Source organism: Corticium candelabrum, chromosome 6 (assembly GCF_963422355.1).
Source record: "Corticium candelabrum chromosome 6, ooCorCand1.1, whole genome shotgun sequence".
Taxonomy (NCBI): Eukaryota; Metazoa; Porifera; class Homoscleromorpha; order Homosclerophorida; family Plakinidae; genus Corticium; species Corticium candelabrum.
In genome coordinates, this window is record NC_085090.1 from 5,685,932 (window position 1) to 5,706,182 (window position 20,251).

General features: G+C 40.4%; 5 protein-coding genes across 6 annotated transcripts; 3 read left to right on the top strand and 2 right to left on the bottom strand.

Annotated features, from left to right (window-relative positions):
* Positions 1-485: 485 nt before the first annotated feature.
* On the bottom strand, positions 486-5,853 carry LOC134180852 (cleavage and polyadenylation specificity factor subunit 3-like). Its single transcript, XM_062648036.1, has 9 exons — positions 5,780-5,853; positions 5,513-5,576; positions 5,353-5,442; positions 4,411-4,493; positions 4,260-4,344; positions 4,000-4,092; positions 3,505-3,594; positions 2,072-2,173; positions 486-611 (listed from the first exon to the last, which is right to left on the bottom strand). The coding sequence occupies exons 1-9, from the start codon at positions 5,851-5,853 to the stop codon at positions 486-488; spliced, it is 807 nt and encodes a 268-aa protein (XP_062504020.1).
* Positions 5,854-9,882: 4,029 nt separating this feature from the next.
* LOC134180853 (uncharacterized) lies at positions 9,883-11,843 on the top strand. Its single transcript, XM_062648037.1, has one exon. It carries the CDS (start codon positions 9,883-9,885, stop codon positions 11,665-11,667), a length of 1,785 nt encoding a protein of 594 aa, XP_062504021.1. The 3' UTR covers positions 11,668-11,843.
* Positions 11,844-13,193: 1,350 nt separating this feature from the next.
* LOC134180854 (uncharacterized) lies at positions 13,194-15,193 on the top strand. Its single transcript, XM_062648038.1, has one exon. It carries the CDS (start codon positions 13,194-13,196, stop codon positions 14,985-14,987), a length of 1,794 nt encoding a protein of 597 aa, XP_062504022.1. The 3' UTR covers positions 14,988-15,193.
* A 267-nt stretch (positions 15,194-15,460) lies between these two features.
* Positions 15,461-17,914, top strand: LOC134181154 (protein phosphatase inhibitor 2-like). Of its 2 annotated transcripts, XM_062648372.1 has the most exons (5): positions 16,109-16,824; positions 16,879-16,951; positions 17,025-17,118; positions 17,259-17,350; positions 17,582-17,914. In XM_062648372.1, exons 1-5 carry the CDS (start codon positions 16,753-16,755, stop codon positions 17,725-17,727), a joined length of 477 nt encoding a protein of 158 aa, XP_062504356.1. In that variant the 5' UTR covers positions 16,109-16,752; the 3' UTR covers positions 17,728-17,914. The 2 variants fall into 2 exon arrangements, with proteins under 2 accessions (XP_062504355.1, XP_062504356.1); XM_062648371.1 differs by lacking the exons at positions 16,109-16,824; positions 16,879-16,951; positions 17,025-17,118 and adding exons at positions 15,461-15,562; positions 15,632-15,829.
* A 172-nt stretch (positions 17,915-18,086) lies between these two features.
* Positions 18,087-20,239, bottom strand: LOC134181185 (protein Hikeshi-like). Its single transcript, XM_062648408.1, has 4 exons — positions 20,160-20,239; positions 19,486-19,577; positions 19,214-19,426; positions 18,087-18,764 (listed from the first exon to the last, which is right to left on the bottom strand). Exons 2-4 carry the CDS (start codon positions 19,558-19,560, stop codon positions 18,414-18,416), a joined length of 639 nt encoding a protein of 212 aa, XP_062504392.1. The 5' UTR covers positions 19,561-19,577; positions 20,160-20,239; the 3' UTR covers positions 18,087-18,413.
* Between the last annotated feature and the right edge of the window lie 12 nt (positions 20,240-20,251).

A 20,251-nucleotide genomic window follows, 5' to 3' on the forward strand; every position in this document is an offset into this window, starting at 1 on the left:
ACCACAACAAAAAAACAAAGATTTATGACTTTCAGCATTTACAATTTGTTTGTAGGTTAACATATAGCTATAACAGTATGCTGAAGTCTTAGCAAGAACAATGGCGGGGCATGTATGTTGACGGCATCACTAAAAGTGATAGAATACGTATCACACATTCAAAAATTGCCTTCTCAATTCAAGTTGTGTAATTCGTTTGTTTACAAATATATTCTCAAATTCTCATTGAATTGCACAAGTTACTGTATACAATCATTCAACAACTGACTACAATGTAACATGTCACTCTCATTCTTCACTTAGTACCTTCCAGTCATACAAGGCAATATAACCCATCTCTTCAATAAACCATGAAATTGGTACAGACGTTCATGTGGAAAAAAGCCCACCCCCAGTAGCAACTACCACAGAGTAAAAATACGTAAACACCAAAGTGTCAGCCCACGATCACCTCATTTACATACAATTGCCTCTGTCTCATTCAATCACCAGTTGTTCTCATTCCACAACTGAGGCCACAATAAAGATGTGTTTGATTCTGTGTTTGCTAGTGATAGCAGCTTTTGTTGCTTCCACACAACAGCAAGAATTTGAGCTAAACTCCAATGATACTACAGAGTCATCAGGACAGGTACGAACTAGTAACATACTGCTGACAATGACCAAACTAAACCCCCATCCAAGTAATGTACATGTATAAGGCATAACTAAGTTAAAGTATACGTACTGAGTACTACTGGCTACAAACATGTAGTACAACTTGTAGCACCGACATGCACAAATCGGCTACTCTTGCTTAGTCTACAAAAGCGAGTTTTTCTCAAACTAAAGTTGCATATGCCTACCGCAATGAGCAACAAAGGATACCCATACTTTCACCCACCCTAATAGCAGTAAGGTAAAGAGCAAGATTATCAATCACTGCAAATGAGGTCGCATGTATTGCATACAAGGCATATAGCTTACATGTAGCTTACACGAGATTTGTGAGTAAAACGTTTTGTAAGCTATATTTACATGAGTTTGGATTACGTCCAACCTCGTAGTACTGCGTGTAAGCGTGTGGAAACGAATGTAAGCGCTTGAAAACAAAGCACGACCACAAGATTCCATGCGTGTGAACAGCAGCATGCACGCATTGAGTATATGGTGATCAGGTAACCACACGTTACCATGGAGTTTAAGTGCTGTATCGTAGCAAAAGTATGCAAGCCTTACATGCAAAGTACATTCATGATCAAAACACAGTGAACGCTACACAAAACTTGCTAATTACAACACGGCAGGATAATAATATTGTAACACTATGCGTGCTAGCAACACTAGCAATATAACTTATTTTTCACTAAAAAACAAAGACGATGGTAGAAAATTAATTGTAAAAAATTGTTATTATGCCAATCATCCAAAGACACCAACTATAGACAAGCCAACTGTTTAACAACATACATACTGCACACATGCATTAATACACACTGCACACACACACTTAAAATACATGTAAATGCATAGTGTCTCAAGCAACCTAGGCAATTCGTCTAATAGGTGGCTGGTACATGACTGCATGGATACCAGCAAGCAACTACGTCATACAAGCAGATGTATCTACACAAATGCTACAAATGTTCAGCTAGTTTCAAGCGTGTGCATTGTGCAACTGTAGCATTTACATTGAATGTAAAGTTACACACAAGCAATACAAAGCAGCCCTATAAGTAAGGTTGCACTAACAAGGCAATTTTACTTACTAACCGATAACCAATAATCTAGGGCAGTATAGTCTGATACAGATAGGAGATCCAATGTTTCACTAACATTTGTAATCTTAACAAATTGTAATGTTGACAAATATCCTTGGTATTGTAGGTCTTTATACCAGTGCTCGACAACAACAAAAATTCTACCTGCAATACCCTTACAGAGAACAAACTACGTGTCCTCTCTCTCAAGTGAATATGTTCCCAGATAGAAGATCTCTTAGTTAGCCGTGAAGTAACTTCCATGTGCATGCCATACAACAATCAGTCTTACACATGTGCGTAATGTTACAGTTAGATCTCATTATTCTTACCACATTTAGTCCGAGGGTTTCTGTCGAACTAACGCAACTGTCCAGATCAGAAAGTGAGAGTGCCGAATTATTGGGTGTTGAGATAACGAGGTCTGACTGTATCTGTATTATAGACATCAACAAAAATGATTCTGAGACACTCCGATATTGGCTGATAAGCCAATATCCAATAACTGATGGGATTATTGGTGCAACCTTACTTATAAGTAAGTAGCATAGCATAGCATTATGTTATTCCAAATGCCACCGTTTCATCGTTTACACAACAGATTAATCTAAGATTGTAACTTTCATAGTTTTAGATTGTCCTTCATACACATTCGAAGAAGGCGAGCGCCCAGCAGAATGTTTCAGAAAACGAAGAGAAGCACACAATAATAATCAAACAGATAAAACCAAACATCGGCACAGACAGCAACGTTGGATGTTTTCACTGTGGCAGACAGCCATTAGATACAAAAAATCGTACTTCGACTTTCAATCTAACTACAGAGTGAAAGAAAACCGAAAGAAAGAAAACTGGAATAGCGCCAACTGGAAGTGGACAAAAGGTACAGGCAGCTACTGTACATTGGACCAAGTGCGTAAATTCAATAAGAAATGGAAGCCGCCCTTCAAATGGTGGTGGTACAACAATTGGCAATACACCAGAGACCTCAAACGCTTTCTTCTGACATGCAAATGCAAACCAGAATAAAAGGTCAATGTGTTGAGAACAATTTCTTGTTTGACTATTCAATACGAAAAAATGTGGTTCTAACATGTGTATGTGTAGTAGAATTAATGAAGCATGTAATGCAAACTCATTATGTGACACAATGTTATAATCCAGATTTATCAATTTGTTGTCTTGGGTGATTCATTGTCCTATTACCAGTGAATATCACTCCAACTCTTAGAACTGCCTATTGACACACTGTTTTGCTGAAACTATGGTGTCAGCATGTTTTTCGTCGCCATCTCGTGTGTGTGTGTGTGTGTGTGTGTGTGTGGCTGTGTGTACATGTGTATGTAAAATTTCAAGGCATGTTTACACATACACACCAACATTTAGTTGAACACAACAACGTACAATCAAAAACAAGAGTTAAGAAGTATCATACAACATACAAAACAATGGTGAGACTTTTCATATTAGATTACTTACCAAGAATTAAAAGTAGTTCTTGTGCACGGCCAAGAGCAAAGACAGGAATAAGACATCTGCCACCTCGATTAACAATGTCATGTACAGTACCTAAACATACCACAGATGCTTACCAGGGTAATGACAGAACAATTAATATAAAACACTACCTCTGTACCATGCCGGTTGCGGTTATCATACTCTTACCATAAATGCAAAGTTGACCTCAACATGGCGTGCAGTTGAGTGGCTTAAGTCACTACAACAGATTTAGTCTTGAATAACAATAACAAACTTGGTGGCTTACTGTAATCAGAATGTCTGGTGATATTTGAGGAATTTCAGCAGCCATAAGATGTCTGTCTTCCTCTCGACTAAAATCTCCAGTGTAGAGAATCTGGAAACGAATTGATCATAATGGTTATGTAAAAGATGTCTATGTGGCACACAAACATGATCCACATCAAGTCAGCCAGTTGGTCAGACAAATAGACTTAGCATTCAAACGTATGTACTCTGACACACACACACACACACACACACACACACACACACACACACACACACACACACACACACACACACACACACACACACACACACACACACACACACACACACACACACACACACACACACACACACACACACACACACACAGAAGCAAGCAAACTACATGTAGACAAAATATCTGTAATGTGGTGACAACATCCTAACCAAACGTTACACAAGAGATCAAATGTAAGCCTCAAGAGATGTGTTCACAAACTATTGCCTAATGTAATTGATGAGAATGTAATACCTTAACTCCTGCAATTTCTATCATAAACATTGCAGCTCCAAGCACATGACCAGCGTGATAACACCAGAACTTAATGCCATTCACTTCAGTTTCCTGTCAAACAATCAAAGGTAGACAACAAATCACTGACTATTGAGCGGCACACGCGCGCACACACACACACACACACACACACACACACACACACACACACACACACACACACACACACACACACACACACACACCAAAAGACCATCATGTTATAATATGCCAGTGACCTGGTGAAAGTTAACTGTCTCTATCTTGTCCATACTGCTCTCTAGATCTTTCTCACTGTACAACATGTCCTCGGTTGAAATGTTGCTATACAGCAAACCAAACATACAACACAAATGTTACACACAACATAAGTACACAAATCTCACAAACCTGACTTTGATGTAGTCAGACAGCATCCACCTATAAATAGCCTTCGTTGCATGAGTCATGAACACTCGACCATGAAATGTAGTCTGCAAACATAAATACACCACCATGCAACCATTCGTAGAACAAAGCCACATGTAGCACCTAAGCATGCTTGTATAAACATATCAAACGTGACAAGTTCTCCACAGCTGACCTTAGTGATTTACCTGTCACTATGCAGTGTGTTTAAATTTGCTATTATTAATTTATTAATTAATTAACAGATGAGATGTAAACACAGCAACTAATAAACTAGTCTACACATGCACAGAAACATACCGATACATTGAAAAACCATGTCATACCTACTCAACCCATTGGCTACAAGATATAGGCAATAATTTATTAGTAATATAAAAGAGACCAATGATACAACTTAGATTGCCTATCTAGCTTCAATACAAAACACAAAATTGAATGGTAAAATGCAGTAATTATAGAGAAAATATCCAGCTGGTTAGAAGATGTTGACTTTAAATATGAGAATTAAGCAATGACTAGTCATCACCTTTTCTAAAAACCAAGGCAAGGCTCCACAATGATCCAAGTGAAAGCTGTAAAACAAAAAGAGATGTGTGAGTCTTTACACACACACGTACGCATGTGTACACACACACACACACACACACACACACACACACACACACACACACACACACACACACACACACACACACACACACACACACACACACACACACACACACACACACACACACACACACACACACACACACACACACACACACACACACACACACACACTTCAGCACGCCTGTGTGTGTGTGTGTGTGTGTGTGTGTGTGTGTGTGTGTGTGTGTGTGTGTGTGTGTGTGTGTGTGTGGTGTGTTTCACATGTGTCACAATGTAGATGTGTGTGTCACATCTATCTTACTGGCTCACAAGCAGCAAATCAATTTCATTCGCATCAATCAAATCTGTAAAAGGCAGAGCATCCACTCCACGCATCCCCGGATGAATTCCACAGTCAAGCTGATCACGTCACACACAACAAAGTATTCTTTCAAAAGACATCAGTGCCAAATCGTAAACCCTCGGTTACCATTATTTTCTTTCCCTTGAATTCAAGCATAACACATGAACGTCCTACCTCTTGACCTGCTCCTCTGAAAAATAAACGAAAAATATATTTGTAGGTACTGCTTCGTGGCAAATGCACAAACAAAATAATTCCAAAATAATAATAATAATACATATAACAGTACTACACTAATTCAACGCCAAACTGCAAGTAGTTGTGAAGAGTGAATCTACAGTTTACTTGGAAAGTTTCTAAAGTCTACCATAGCGCCGCCACTAAATAGCTTACAATGGTCGTATCACCAACAAATGACTCTCTTCCGGTGGAAGAGTCTCTGCTTTTCTTTTCACTCCCGCAGCCATGTTGTACATTGATATCTATTCGAACAAGTGATGATATTGTTAGGTGATGTCTCTCGTTCGCTTTGATATTTTGACGTTGTTACGGTTAGCGACGTGATATATCGCATTTTTTACTAAACCTGTACAGATGGGGACCTATTAGGGCACCGAGTTCTTCTTGCATGTAATTCCGCTTAGCCTCGGCTACCCAGACCAGTGTAGCGCCAAATAAAATCGGCCTCACTCGCGCTACTGATTTTCTTTATTTTTTTCAAAATCTAATGCCTTGACTAAGGAAGACATGCCATCATCTCGTTTTAGAACTTGCTGAGCAAGCTTTTAATGTATCACATTACCAAATGTTAGATCCGTAAATTTGGCGAGATTTGACTAAAGTTGGCAAACAGTTACATTAATTAATTATTATGTATAGTATAGCCATGTCTCTGATTCTCATCAGACGAATTAGTCTCGCGTAGCCTGACACTTCCCGCCAGCAACCCTTTAGCCCTTGCAATTGTCTCCGGTGGCACTACTGAACGTAGAGAATTAAATGCCGAATTAGAGCACGACCAGTTCCTGCTTTAGTGCATGGCAGAACATGCATGTGTAGCCAACAAACAAGACATCGGACTTCGTCGCAGCGAAGCCAAGACCATGCATGCTTGCACTTCTGGAACTACGTATTGACTTAGCTAATGGGACCCGTACTCTGTTTTCCGAACCGAAATCAAAGCTAAGTGGTTGTTGGAAATGCTCCCACATCAGGAAGCTAAGTTACTAATTGAAATTTATGTAGTAATATCTATTTGCATGGACGTCACAGATATATGCAATTTGAGACGACAAAAGATAAGGGATGACCCGAAGCCGTGAGAGCTTAATGACAGCTTAGGCCCTCACGGCTTCGGGTCATCCCTAGCACCCATGTTATTAACTAGTAATATTCAATTAGCTACATATACCTAATTATAAGCCGGGGTTGGCCGGACAGGCCGGAGCGCAGCTAGGCCCGATTGTGCATGCATGCAATAAAATGACGGATAAGTTAGACGGTTCATAAATTTTGTTCAAGACTTTACATCTTTAGCTAACTTAGAGTGCGCAATTGCAAGAAAGGCCATGCCTATATCCATGCACTGCGTTAGATAACACTTCCTGGTACACTATGTACAGTTAGTGTAACAATTCCTTCCAACAAGCCGTTGGTCGGACTGGCCGGAGTAGTTCCGGCTGCTAGACTCGACTGTGCATGCAATAAAATCACGGTAAGGCTACACGTTTCCAATTTTGGTCAAGACTGTAGAGTGCCAATTGCAGGAAGAAGTCCTATATAGATCCATCATGTTATACCTTCCTAGAGCACTAGACATGCTATTGCAACAATCTCCGGTTATCGCATACCTAACTCAAACGAGGCTTCTTTCAATTAGATAGAAACTAACAGTATAATGCACCGTGGCAAAGTTGAACCGACAAAGATTGCAAGTTCCGGATCTACGCAGGTATTTCTAGACTCGACGAATTACATGTCAGCTAGTGCATGTATTATTACATGGAAGGTTTGCCACAGTTTGAGATTTCGCCGCAGATGTGAAGTCGACCGTGTACAAACGTGAAGTCGACCGTACAAAGCCAAAGCCACTGGACTGTGATCGGTTGATACAGATGTTCCGGTCCCGTGAGTTATGCACTGCCATTTGAACTCGTCCAGATATGCGAAGGTGTGGTCAACTCTCATATAATGCAATTGTAAACAGCTCTACCATTCAGTTCGCTCTTGCACGTCCTTCAGCGTCGACCGTGAAATCTCCAGAAGTACCGCTAGTGACTTGCAGCGTGGGCCATGACGATGAGAGTGCTAACGGTCAACATTCTGCTGTGTTGTTTTGTCTGCTTGACCTTTTTTGACGGTGCAGACGCTTGGTGGTGGAGTAAGTATATTTTATGTCTAGAGACTGCACGAGAGCTAATGTACAAACAGTTTGAAATGTCTATGTGTATGCATGTGTGTGTTTGACTCACTGTGTATTGTATGTATTCTCTCTTGTGAGAAGCTGTAGCTATTGGTATACAAAGTAATACAAATATAGTCAAATAAATAGTACATGCTGCATGCTCAACAGGAGGTTTTTGCCAAGTTTTCCTCTACCTGTGCAAATGCCTTGTTGCAAGTGCAGAAGAACTAGATCTATGTGTGCGACAATGTCGCATAATTATGAAAACATTCCATCCTAGTACTCTGCATGCCTATTAGTACAATCAATATTTCAGAGATGCAAAGTTAAGATATGCATGTCGCATTGATCAGCTCTCTTGCATATACGTGTGTGCTAATCTTGTTCTCTATCAGGCTGCAGAAAGACTAAGCATATCTACGAACTGGGACTCCGGCCTCTCAAATTCAATGGTCGTCGAAGACGAGACTCGCAGTCTGACACTGACGACACAGAATTTGAAAACGAAGCCGACCGAAAGGAAATCCACCATCGAAAACGCAGATTTATATGGTACGGCTTGAAACACGCTGCAGTTCGGTATCAAGGGAAACACTTTGATTTCTCAAATGATAACAAAGTGATGGAGGACAGACCGACTGAAAACTGGAACAGCGCCGTTTGGAAATGGTCCAGTAAATCCATTTGGAGAGTAAACGGAATCAGCTATTGCACTCTAGCACAAGTGAGGGCATTCAACAAGAAATGGCAACGCCCGTACACTCTGTTTGTCAACAACTGTCAGCGGTATGCCTACGATTTGATGAATTATCTCAAAACTTGCAAGTGTCGCTGAAAAACGGGTTGATGATCTCGATAAACGAACGCATTTGCTTAGATCTAAATAGACAATGTTAGCTAGCAATATGCAAGCAAACAAGCAAGCAAACAAGTGCATGTCGTATTAGCTAGATGTATCAATTTCTGCATCATTGCTGTCGCTGTCATTTGTGTTCAATAAAGTTACAACGGTTCGTTTGGAGCTCAAAGAATTTATTCAATAAAAGAAGACTTTGCTATCATAGCTTATCATTATAGGAGACAGTAAACAAAATTGCCAAACAAGAACGTGGATATAATAAACGTTAGAAGCAATCTTAATAAATCCTCACACCGTAGTGGTTGTTCATTAAGCATACATTTAGCTCCTGTACTTTTTGTCATATTACGTCAGATAACGCACGCTACGTCCCAGCTGTCTTCAAGCGTACACTCATTATTGAATGCATAAATAACTCTCAATTTGCAGTAGAAGCAATACGAGTAAGAACACTGAGGTGTTGCAAGATACTTGCACTGTGAGATATAGTTGTAGTTTTAGTATCTACGACCTTCCAAACTAGGATTCTTACCTGTAAATTCGATATTTGGAAAAGCTGCTTTACTAGCAGACTCCTTGCTGGACACATCAAGGTCTAATGGCCAAAACAGTAGATAGGCCAGCACACAACCTAAATAGCAATTATTAATTAATTAGATTGTTGACAAGTCAGCCAGTGGCATCGATACGCATGGGCCTAGAGAGACTATGAAGTGGGAGTCAGTGGCCGAGAAACAGGGTCTCGTAAAGCTAGCTGGCCTCGGAGATCCTCGAGTCAGCTTATTGTTTATAGGCTCGGCGAAAGAAAATTCAAAGTGTTACAGCCTAACACACGCTGAAAGGCGTAGTCAAACTGGGAGTAATATATTATTAACATGAAAATCTAGCACGATATAGCAGACATAATTGACCGCATGGACAACACGCTGTTTACACGTGCGTCGCATACAAACTTCCAGACAATTTCTCGAAAACCCAAACCGCCGCTCCGCCAGCTCTAGATTTGTAAGAACGCGTTGTTAAAAATTGTAGCAGAAAGTAATAAAACAGTTATGCGTATTTAAAGTTAATTAAGTTAATTAAAAATATCAGATCTTTCTTAACGCGTTCGAAATAGGCGGTGCTCACACAAGAGGAGTTCACACTTTGAGACAGCGATCACGTGATCGAGTTGTCTCGAGTTCACGCCATACACGTCAACACACCCAATCCACCCACTCGTCGTTGCGTCACATGGACGAACAAACGTCTATCGCTGAGCTGTCCAGTCGAGAACTGCCACTTCCATTAGATCTGCAAGTCATCAGAGGCTACAACTCACCGACTGCAGCGTCCGACGTGCTGCCATCACTCGATACAGGCAGTCTCATTCGTGTTCATTTCTTCAGAGATGAGACGATCGTCACGGGGCAATCAGAGCGAGGAGACCACAAACTGACGATTACACTAAACTGCGAGGAGCTCTTTGAGCTCTTGCCTTCTAGACCGGAGTTGGACGACGTGCGGTACGAGACCGCCGGGCACGTCGGAGCTGCTCGCCCCAGACCAGAAACGGTCCGGGCAACTCAAAGCTGGCAAGGAGACAACGACGAAATCCAAGGAAACGACGAGCTAGAAAACATAGAAGCAATCGAGAACGACGTGCTGGGACGCTATTTGTCTGCAATTAGGATTGTAGAGGGACGAGACGGTATTTCGAAGGAGCACATCTGTATTCCGTACAACACGCCTCTCACATTCACAACCAGAGCAAACCCTCGCAAGCGTTACAGACTCGTTGACCTAGTACGGAGGAATCACTCTTTACCCCAGCGTGTGCGTGTCCACAGTCACAGAGTGATCCACACCGGACTACCCCCCGTCCCTGTGAAAGCTAAGCTGCTAAAGGTTGCGACTCAACAAGTAGCGGTTTGCAGTGATCTAGCAGACGGGCGTGTGTTCATCCTACCAGCCAATTTGGAAGGCGTTCTTCTACGCGTGCAACGTATGGACAGCTGGGGCGACTATTCCCCACCCATCAGACCGTGGATGGATGTCAGTTTTCTTCCACGCGTCGGGCCGGAGCCGTTGGACGACCTGTTCGGACCTAAGAGTGTCGTCGCGTCGCAAAAGACAAGAATACGCGATTTGCACATGGCTGTGCTGATACCCAACTGTCCGGTACCTACTGATGATCAAGACTCGACAAACTACAAATCGTTTACTTCGTGCGAGAACACAAAGACTAGAGAGAAAGGCTGCAGGAGGCGACCAGTTGACAGCGTTCAGAACGACGACGCCAGCCCTTTGTCCAAACATTGCACTTTGCATGCAGCCCTGGCCGCCCTTCAGTGTCTGGTCCCTAGAAAGACAACAGGAGACGAACCTGGCACGCAGACTGGCTTGAACGAATACGAAGGAAATATCTACGCTGAAGTAATACTTTCACAAGAAGACTATCCGGCTTCAGATTCCGAGCAATTGTACGTGCCCATGTACCCAGCTGGACAGTGCCCTGACGACGTCTACGACTATGCTTACTCTCAGACTGAAAACATAGGTCCCGGTTCACGGAAACCCGCAAGTATACTCAAACCGTCGCCAGAGTCCCCCGCGTTTGACATAAAGAAGCAACCACATCGGACGTCGACAGAGCTTGAGAATCAAATCGACAATCTGAGACTGGAGAATGAAAGGCTATGTCGCGAGATTACTCGCATTATCGATCAAATGACAGTCATGCAGACCCACGTAGAACAAGTTGATGAAAAACTCAGGATTACTGAAATCGATCAGGCGGTCATGAGACGACATCTGGAGTCTTTGAGTAGCGCACAGATAGCCAGATTGCTTGACAACGTCGGTATGGGTCAGTACAAGAAGCAGTTTGTCAAGGTAGGCATTCAGGGTTACAAGCTGGGAGACTGCGACGTGTCGTATCTTCAAGATATTGGTATGCCACTCATGCATGCATCAAAGCTTTTGACTATCCTACGAGGGAGGCTGCCTCCTGGTACACAGTGGGAGAATTTGATTTGATAAATTCAATGTTGGATCGCTATATGAACTCGAACACTAAAAATTAAGACATTGTCGTATTAGAAGAGTATTAGTTCTAATAGTATTTTCAGTGATTTGATTAGCAAATGAGCAAATTAAGGAATCTTGATTTAGATGATGCTATTTTGTGAATAAAAATTGTTTACAGAATGAAATACGTAAGTCTAGTTAAACCTCTAAGTGAAAGTTGCGTACTACGCGTCTAATTATTTTATATAATGACCGCATGCTTTTCTTGCCTGTCTGTGTGTTGGTCTGTCCGTCTGTGAGACTATCCGTTTGTCTTCATGTCTGTCTGTCTGTGTGTCTGTCTGTGTGTCTGTCTGTCTGTCTGTCTGTCTGTCTGTCTGTCTGTCTGTCTGTCTGTCTGTCTGTCTGTCTGTCTGTCTGTCTGTCTGTCTGTCTGTCTCTCTCTCTCTCTCTCTCTCTCTCTCTCTCTGTCAATTTCATTTATTGAAACACAAGCTCTACATTACATTTCTAACAATAAATGCAAACAAGCTACTGAGTTCAGCTTTAGTCTAATGTAAGCTACTTTGATAGTCTCTATCATATATGTTCTCATCTACTTCTTCAGGGAAGACACGAGTCAGCTTGTGGAGGATGAGTTTAGCGTACATCGTTGTAAGATTATTGAGAATTTTTTGTCTACATGTCTGTCTGTCTGTCTGTCTGTCTGTCTGTCTGTCTGTCTGTCTGTCTGTTTGTCTGCTTCTTTAGTAAACCCATTTGCTAACGACCCTAGCGTTCTGCAGGGTATCTTTATCTAGCTATTGACCTGATTGAGCAAGAGTGCTTACTTTAGTAGTACCTCTAATTCTTTTCTCGTGATACTATTGCTACAAACAGCCCCCTAGTTGTCTACTCACGACTATTAAAAATTTTTAGTGCAGCCTATCATCATCAATTTAATTACGGAAAAAATAATAGAAGAGATCATCAATAACATTAAATCTTTGTATTCTTAGCCATAACTCTTGTGCTAATGCTAATTAATTATGTCACGTGTGTATAGACATAACTCTTGTGCTAATGCTAATTAATTTATGTCACGTGTGTATAGACATAACTCTTGTGCTAATGCTAATTAATTTATGTCACGTGTGTATAGAGTGTTTGTCTATACACATGTGACATAATTAATTAGCATTAGCACAAGAGTTATGGCTAAGAATACAAAGATTTAAGGTTATTGATAATCTCTTCTATTAGTTTTTTTCTGTAATTAAATTGATGATGATAAGCTTCACTAAAAATTCTATTAGTTGCGAGTAGACACCTAGGAGGGCTGGTTGTAGCATAGTATCATGAGAAAAGAATTAGAGATGATAGCTCTGTTACACCCACCAAATTGAATAGCAAAATCTAGGAAGAAAAGAAATCGTCGGCCGGATCACTGTTTAGTAAATACTATTTTACACAACACATTTTGTTCCTCCTCCTCGTTTTGGGCGTGGCTGCTCGTTGCGCAGTTTGTTTCTAGACGCAGTCTGCGTTACAACGCAATGGAACACCGACCCCTGTCTCTCGGGGAGCTGTTAAGGCAAGACTTGACACTTCCCATCACATTGCACGTCGTTAGAGGCTACCGAGGATGCGACAAACTGAGATCCGTAGATAGCGGTGCTCGCATACGACTTCATTTCTACCGAGAAGAGACGGTCCTTAGGGGACGAGTAGAGCGGGGAAACCAGCAGTTGACAATACCATTGCACTGTGAGGAGCTCTTCGAGCTTCTCCCTTCTATACCCGAGTTGGACGACATGCGGTATGAAACAGTCAGACAACTCTTGTTCGCCCACCCTATGCCTAGCAAAGTGAGAGTGACCCAAGGATGGAGAGGAGACAGAGACGAAAATACAATCCAAGAGAACGACGAGCTAGAAGATATAAAGAGTATCGACGACTGCATCCTGGGACCGTGCCTACTTGCTAACAGAGTCATTGAGACGGAAGACCGTGTTTTGAAAAAGGAACGTGTTTGCATTTCCTACGAGGCGGCAGCCCACTTTACTACAGAAGCGGATCATCGCAAGCGTTACAGAGCGATCAATTTGGTACACAACCAGCAGCCTCTCCCTCAACGCGTGCGCGTCCACAGCTTCAAAAGGGAGACCAGACTGCCTGCAGTTCCGGTGAAAGTAAAGTTGATGGAAACAGCAACACTTCGAATGGCAGTTTGTAGTGACATGGAAAACGGTCGCCTCTTTCTTCTGCCTGAGAGTCTAGATGACGTCCTCGTGCGTGTGCAGCTCATGCCACCCAACACAAGAGAAGACAAGTCACAAACTCTCTATATGGGGATGGAAGTAGTATGCTTACCAAAAATTGGACCCCAACCATTTGACTTCATTTTTAAAACTAGGACAGCATCGTCCTGTAGCAAAGAAATTCCACAGATGTTGACAGTGCTGATGCCCAGCTGTAAGGATTGTGTAGGCACACCGGAAAGACACCTGCCCGACTATAGGACATTTGCAACACTTGGGGCTGTGGAGACCCAGGACGTGGGCACATCAGTCGTTCACGTTAACAGTCGAGAAAGCAAAAATGTCATGACAAGAAATTGTAAATTGCAAAATGAATCTTTCCAATTACAGAGTCTGCTGAATGCGAGCGACAAGGTGGATGTTGAAACCGACCAGTATTATGAGGTAGTTGATATGAAAGAGGAAAGTGGGTCAGAAGATGACTGTTATGATTATATCGACAATCCTAGAAACCTACCTGAAATGAAGCCACAAAATACAACAAGGTCTCTAAGCACAACAGATACTGATTTACAGTATGGTTATGTTGATCAGGAAATTAAAGCCATGCAACTAAGAAATCCACCACTACCACCTACACGTCCTCCTCAGAGCAGACATTCCTTACAAGAACAAAAGCTGCAACAATTATCAGTGATGAAAAACAAACTTGTCTCATTGAAAAAGGAAAATGAAAGGCTTGAGAAACAGATAAGCAAACAAGTGCAAGTGTCCGAGCAACTGACATCACAGGTACAAACTATGCAGGCAGATGGTAACCAAGACATCAATGAGATTGACCCCAAGACTTTCAGTCAATGGTTGCAATCGTTAAGCAATGTTCAAGTTATTCGTCTATTGGAAAATCTGCGACTAGATCGATATGTGAACGACTTTCTTCAAGCGGAATTTGAAGCACACGAATTGAGTGGGTGTGATCGGGCGTATCTCGAAGATGTCGGTATGAAACCAGCACATGCTGTGAAGTTACTGACGGTGTTACAGGGTAGGCTGCCACCAGGAGTGCAGTGGGAAAATTTGCTGCAATAGAAATTGGTCAGACGACATTAGTTTGTATGTTTTGTACAGTGTGGATACATATACCTTAGATACAAGAACAAGATACTGTTTCACTTGGTCATCGATCATGATACATTTTTACAATAATAGTTTCTATGGCAACATGTCTGCCCATTATCTTGAAATATTTTAGAATAATTGTTACATTGTTTTGATGTACTGTGATTTGAAAAACCACCCACAAAATTAAGCAATGACTTGATGGCATTTCAAAATTAATTAAGTATACTTTCAATTAATTTAATAAAATGTACCTCAAACTATTTAAATAATTAAATAATTTAAATGCATTATAAATCAAACCATTAGAATTCAACTACAGATTAAATTTCACAATTAAAGCGGGTCCTTAAATTGCAGTTTATTAACACAATTTGCGAAAGATGGTGGAAAAAGTAAGGTCCGGTCACGTGCCGTAACACTACATATTATCCGGGATATGCGTTCACCACGTGATCCAAATGAATTAAATTCTAGATGGCGGCGTTCGTTCCGGAGAAACGGCCGACAAAAGGCATCTTGAAAGCTCCCACCGACGGCAGAACGTACGCACAATTTATTTCCGAGCGGGCCCCAATAGGTGCCACGCTCAATCGCCCTCCTTGTCTCTCTAGGCATCCCGGCGTTCAGTGGGACGAGATGAACATCATGATGACGAATCATCCGGCCGACAAAGACTACGGCCACATGAAAATAGACGAACCAAAGACGCCGTACGCGTACGGAGATGCGAGCGGCTCGGAACACGAGACTCACTCGGACGAGGAAGGAAGAGAGAAGAGAAAATTAGATCCGCACGCTCTGGCCGACAGGTGGATGTAACACTTGTGTTAGACCGACGCCCGTGCGTTGCAGCGGCGTTGTCGCACGCGTCTATTGTCGGCTGCCACCCAAACATTAGGCTAGTAATTGAGAAGTATCACCTGAACGTTTAGCTCCCATTGTGTGAATGTGGAAGGCAATTGTTCAGCACTCTTGCTGTTCCGTCGTTCTGGTCGGTGCACGGACGGCTAGAACAGAGAGAAATTAAGAGAGAGGAATTGTATGTCAAGGACACAATATGACCACAGGATTAATTAATTAATATTGAATGTGGGACACATAGTGTGATAGAAAAAGACGAGCTCCAATGCCCGGCTTCGCCCGGTTAATAGTTTAATCACACAAATTATTGATTTGCAGACACTGTTTGCTATTAATGACAGACAGACAGGACAGACAGACAGACAGTACAACTTCAGCGTTGCAATGCCTCGGTGTTGGCTAGAAAGATGATCAGAGTAACATATGGACAGAATGCTGACCAGAGTTTAGATGTTGTTCAACTTTCAATTCAGTAAACTAAATTTCGGTTTGTAGGCTCCATAGGGGAGCTTTTTAATGCTAATTGTTATTTGTAATTGTAATTGTAGTTGTGACACTTGTTGTTCATTAGCTATTACTCTAGTTTCACCTGTATTAGCTTTGATGTATAAAAGTATATGGAAATTTGACAGATAGACAGGACAGACAGACAGACAGGTTGCCTTTATAGGTAGAGATTATAGGAGAACGTATCTAAAAATGCGTTTGATGGTTGGAGAGGCAGAGGGGGTGCCAGGTCACGTACAGTTTTTATAGAGAGATCTTTGTAGATTTCCAAAACTCTCTGCTGTGTAGTGTTGGTTATCATCCCTGTGCAAAAAAGTTCCAATCACAGCACAAATGTGGGACACATACAGTGTGATAGAAAAAGATGGAAAGAAATTGGTATCAATTTGATAGTGAGGATCAGAGCTTTGGCAAAGATTTACTCATCGTGTCTCTAGTAAGTCACTGATAGTAAGAGGATCTGGATAGTCACAGATGGTGTCTGTTACAGATAGTAATGTGTGTCTGTCCAGAAAGACCGTTGTTTGGACAGACACTGGTGACAGACAATGTGGGAGATAATGGTAACAGAAATGAAAACATCGATAGGGTTGTATTGACATATTGGTTTTGAATTTGAATATTATGGTTTCAAAGAAATGGGAAGGGTAGGTGAATCGGTGGTTAAATTGTTAGATGGCCGAGTGGGTGGACAAGCAAGGAGTCATTTGTTTGTTATGGTAGTCTGCAGGTACATTGATGGGCGCGTTGTGTGATGAAGCTTCATGTGTACACACACACACACACACACACACACACACACACACACACACACACACACACACACACACACACTATTAGTAATGCTGATAGAAAACTGTATTTTTACAGGATTCACATGGCAAACAATTCATCTGAATGGAAGCATAGTGACGAGGAGAGTTCAGATGATTGTGAAAATATTTTAACCGAAGAGGAGGCAGGTTGGCATAGTATGCATAATAGATTCAACAGTACAGTAAGAAATTCACACAGTGTGTAACACACACACACACACACACACACACACACACACACACACACACACACACACACACAACTAACTAACTAACCCCACTAGCTTACGAATAACAACTTGTTTTTGCCTTTGCAATTAAAATGGACAAGACAGTGAGAATTGGTAACTATTTGGTGGTAACCTCTTTTCATTTTAGCTGCAAAGAAAGCGTTCAAGGAGAAACGGCGGCATCACTACAACGAGTTCCTCATGATGCAGAAAGCTCGGCAGCTAATGACACAAGATTTCGACGAAGACGAAGACAACGAGGATTCAACAGAGGCAAAACAGATGGACAGCTAGTTGGCAAATTCTATAGAGAGAACTCGCAGAATGATGCAGTCATGTGATGAACGACACTAGGAAGACTACATAATCATAGTTCTCTTCATTACATTGTACATAATGAAACATTGTGATTTCATTGATTTTAGATCTGGTTAAAATAATTACTGTGCAACACATAAATAACATTGTGCATATCGATATTGTTGAGCCTTCACAAGCCAGTCTCTTTCGCGCAGTCGCTGAACTAACGCACGTGAGTTACGCGAGGAGGAGGAGATTTTGGATAAAGCTCCTCCTCCTCGCGTGATTCACGTGCACTCAGTTCAGTGGCTGCGCCGAAGAGCCTGGGTAGCGAGGCTAGTTGTAAGGACTCTGCTACACTGGCAATCATATCTCCTGGTACTTTAGAATGCTAAGATAAAAAATAGATTAAAACCATCAATATCAATTGATGTTTTACACAACAACATTTCACAATAATTCTGTATATACATTGTATAACAATATCATTCCAGATTGATTTGTTATTGGCAACCAAATCAGCCACATACGACTTCATATCAAACTGTATGAAGACGAGCTATCTGCACTGTGGATCCATACATGCAGCCTATTCTGTTTTCCTACATAGAGAGTGCATCCATACTGTAATGTGTATAAGTCCAACTCATCTCAACAGATGCAACCAAGTCATCCACGTCCTACGATTTCCAAAAATCTGGATCCTCTCTTAGACGTTTGTCAAATCGAGTAGCCCAATCGTTCAACACTTGCACAGGTATAAACGGCTGGTTGGGCATTGGGACCATCTGTTCTTGTGTCACTGCAAATGATGCAGCAAATTCAGAAAAGTTCTCCAACATCTTGGCAGCCAAGAGACTAAACGAGTCGTGCACAGAGGGAGCCGAGTGAGTAATCGGTGTCATCTGTTCAATCTGAATTAGCGGTTCCACAGAGATTCCAATCTGAGCAGCCGTCAAATGAGATGCAAACATTGCACTGCCAAACGGTACAGCCACTGAGTCTCTACTGGTAGGCCTCGACCGTCCAAGCTTAAGGTAGAAGATACAACATTAAAATTTATTATTTTAATTAATTAATTTCAATAATTACAAAACATGTAAAAATTTAAAATTGACTTAAACTCAATTTATTTAATAAAATAAATTAATTATAAAAATTAATATATAACTTGCTATAAACATATAAATAATTAAAATTGACTTAAACACAATTTATTTACTTAATAAAATTAATTAATTATAAAAATTAATATATAACTTGTTATAAAACATATAAATAATTAAAATTGGCTTAAACACAATTTATTTAATAAAATAAATTAATTATAAAAATTAATATATAACTTGCCATAAAACATATAAATAATTAAAATCGGCTTAAACACATCACATTTAACTAATAAAATATATAAAACAATAAATATTTACAGTTTATACATAATTTAAAAATATGAAAAATTAAAAATTTTGCATGTTGCCTTAAAAATGGCGCTCGGCTTCTGATTGGCTATGAATCCGAGATATTGCCACATCGTTTCCGGTCCGGGCCATCCAAGATAAATAGCTGCTCCGAACTCGTCCGGCAGAGGCGCTGTGCCGGTAAGGAACACAACGATGTGATTGACACTGACGACGTCTGGAACGACAAACGCAAATTGAGTTTCGCTGACTTGCTGGCAATCCGTTTGAACCTAAGATTTGAACGAATTCGAAAACGTCGCACTAGAAGTGGAAGATGAAACGTGATTACCAGTCGACCAGCGGCAATGTAGCCAAACATGACGTCTAAAGCCCATTTGATATTAATTTGGATCCCGTGAGTCATATTGTGGGTCACCCTGTCTGCTTTATACATAAAAATTAATAAACTAATATAAATCTAATAAACTAATATAAATAAACACTTGTATAACTTATAAATACATAAGTTAAATTATGTAATTATATTAATTGATATTAATATACTATTTAATATAAATATAATAAATTAAATATTAATATAATATTTAATATAAATCTAATAAATTAAATATTAGTATACTATTTAATATAAATTAAATATTAATATAATATTTAATATAAATCTACTAAATTAAATATTAATATAATATTTAATATAAATTAAATATTAATATACTATTTAATATAAATTAAATTTTAATATAATATTTAATATAAATTAAATATTAATATAATATTTAATATAAATTAAATATTAATATAATATTTAATATAAATTAAATATTAATATAATATTTAATATAAATAAAATATACGTATAGGACAAGAAAGCACACTTACTAGCAATTTACTTTAGTAACCACAATTGACAGAAAAACTATTTGGTAAATTTGCAAATGTATTTTTAGTTAAAATCAGCTATTTCCGTATCCGAAAGTATGTGGCAATAGATAATTGGCTAACGTCAAAGTTTCGAAAAGTGGGGCGGCCATGGCTGCTTCGGCTCCCGCTTCGTGAGAATTTGAAGCTCTCGCATGTTGTTTTATTATACGGGG

Excerpts from the sequence above, each read along its gene's own strand:
- LOC134180852 (XM_062648036.1), bottom strand. The coding sequence starts at position 5,853 with ATGGCTGCGGGAGTGAAAAGAAAAGCAGAGACTCTTCCACCGGAAGAG. Across the intron at positions 5,577-5,779 it reads TTGTTGGTGATACGACCATT|AGGAGCAGGTCAAGAGGTAG; the intron begins GTAAGCTATTTA and ends TTTATTTTTCAG. Across the intron at positions 612-2,071 it reads AAACCCTCGGACTAAATGTG|TATCATTGGAGTTTAGCTCA; the intron begins GTAAGAATAATG and ends ATGACTCTGTAG.
- LOC134180853 (XM_062648037.1), top strand. The coding sequence starts at position 9,883 with ATGGACGAACAAACGTCTATCGCTGAGCTGTCCAGTCGAGAACTGCCA.
- LOC134180854 (XM_062648038.1), top strand. The coding sequence starts at position 13,194 with ATGGAACACCGACCCCTGTCTCTCGGGGAGCTGTTAAGGCAAGACTTG.
- LOC134181154 (XM_062648371.1), top strand. The coding sequence starts at position 15,495 with ATGGCGGCGTTCGTTCCGGAGAAACGGCCGACAAAAGGCATCTTGAAA. Across the intron at positions 15,563-15,631 it reads GCTCCCACCGACGGCAGAAC|GCATCCCGGCGTTCAGTGGG; the intron begins GTACGCACAATT and ends TTGTCTCTCTAG. Across the intron at positions 15,830-17,258 it reads CCGCACGCTCTGGCCGACAG|GATTCACATGGCAAACAATT; the intron begins GTGGATGTAACA and ends GTATTTTTACAG.
- LOC134181185 (XM_062648408.1), bottom strand. The coding sequence starts at position 19,560 with ATGACTCACGGGATCCAAATTAATATCAAATGGGCTTTAGACGTCATG. Across the intron at positions 19,427-19,485 it reads ACATTGCCGCTGGTCGACTG|GTTCAAACGGATTGCCAGCA; the intron begins GTAATCACGTTT and ends TTCAAATCTTAG. Across the intron at positions 18,765-19,213 it reads AGCCGAGCGCCATTTTTAAG|CTTGGACGGTCGAGGCCTAC; the intron begins GCAACATGCAAA and ends TTCTACCTTAAG.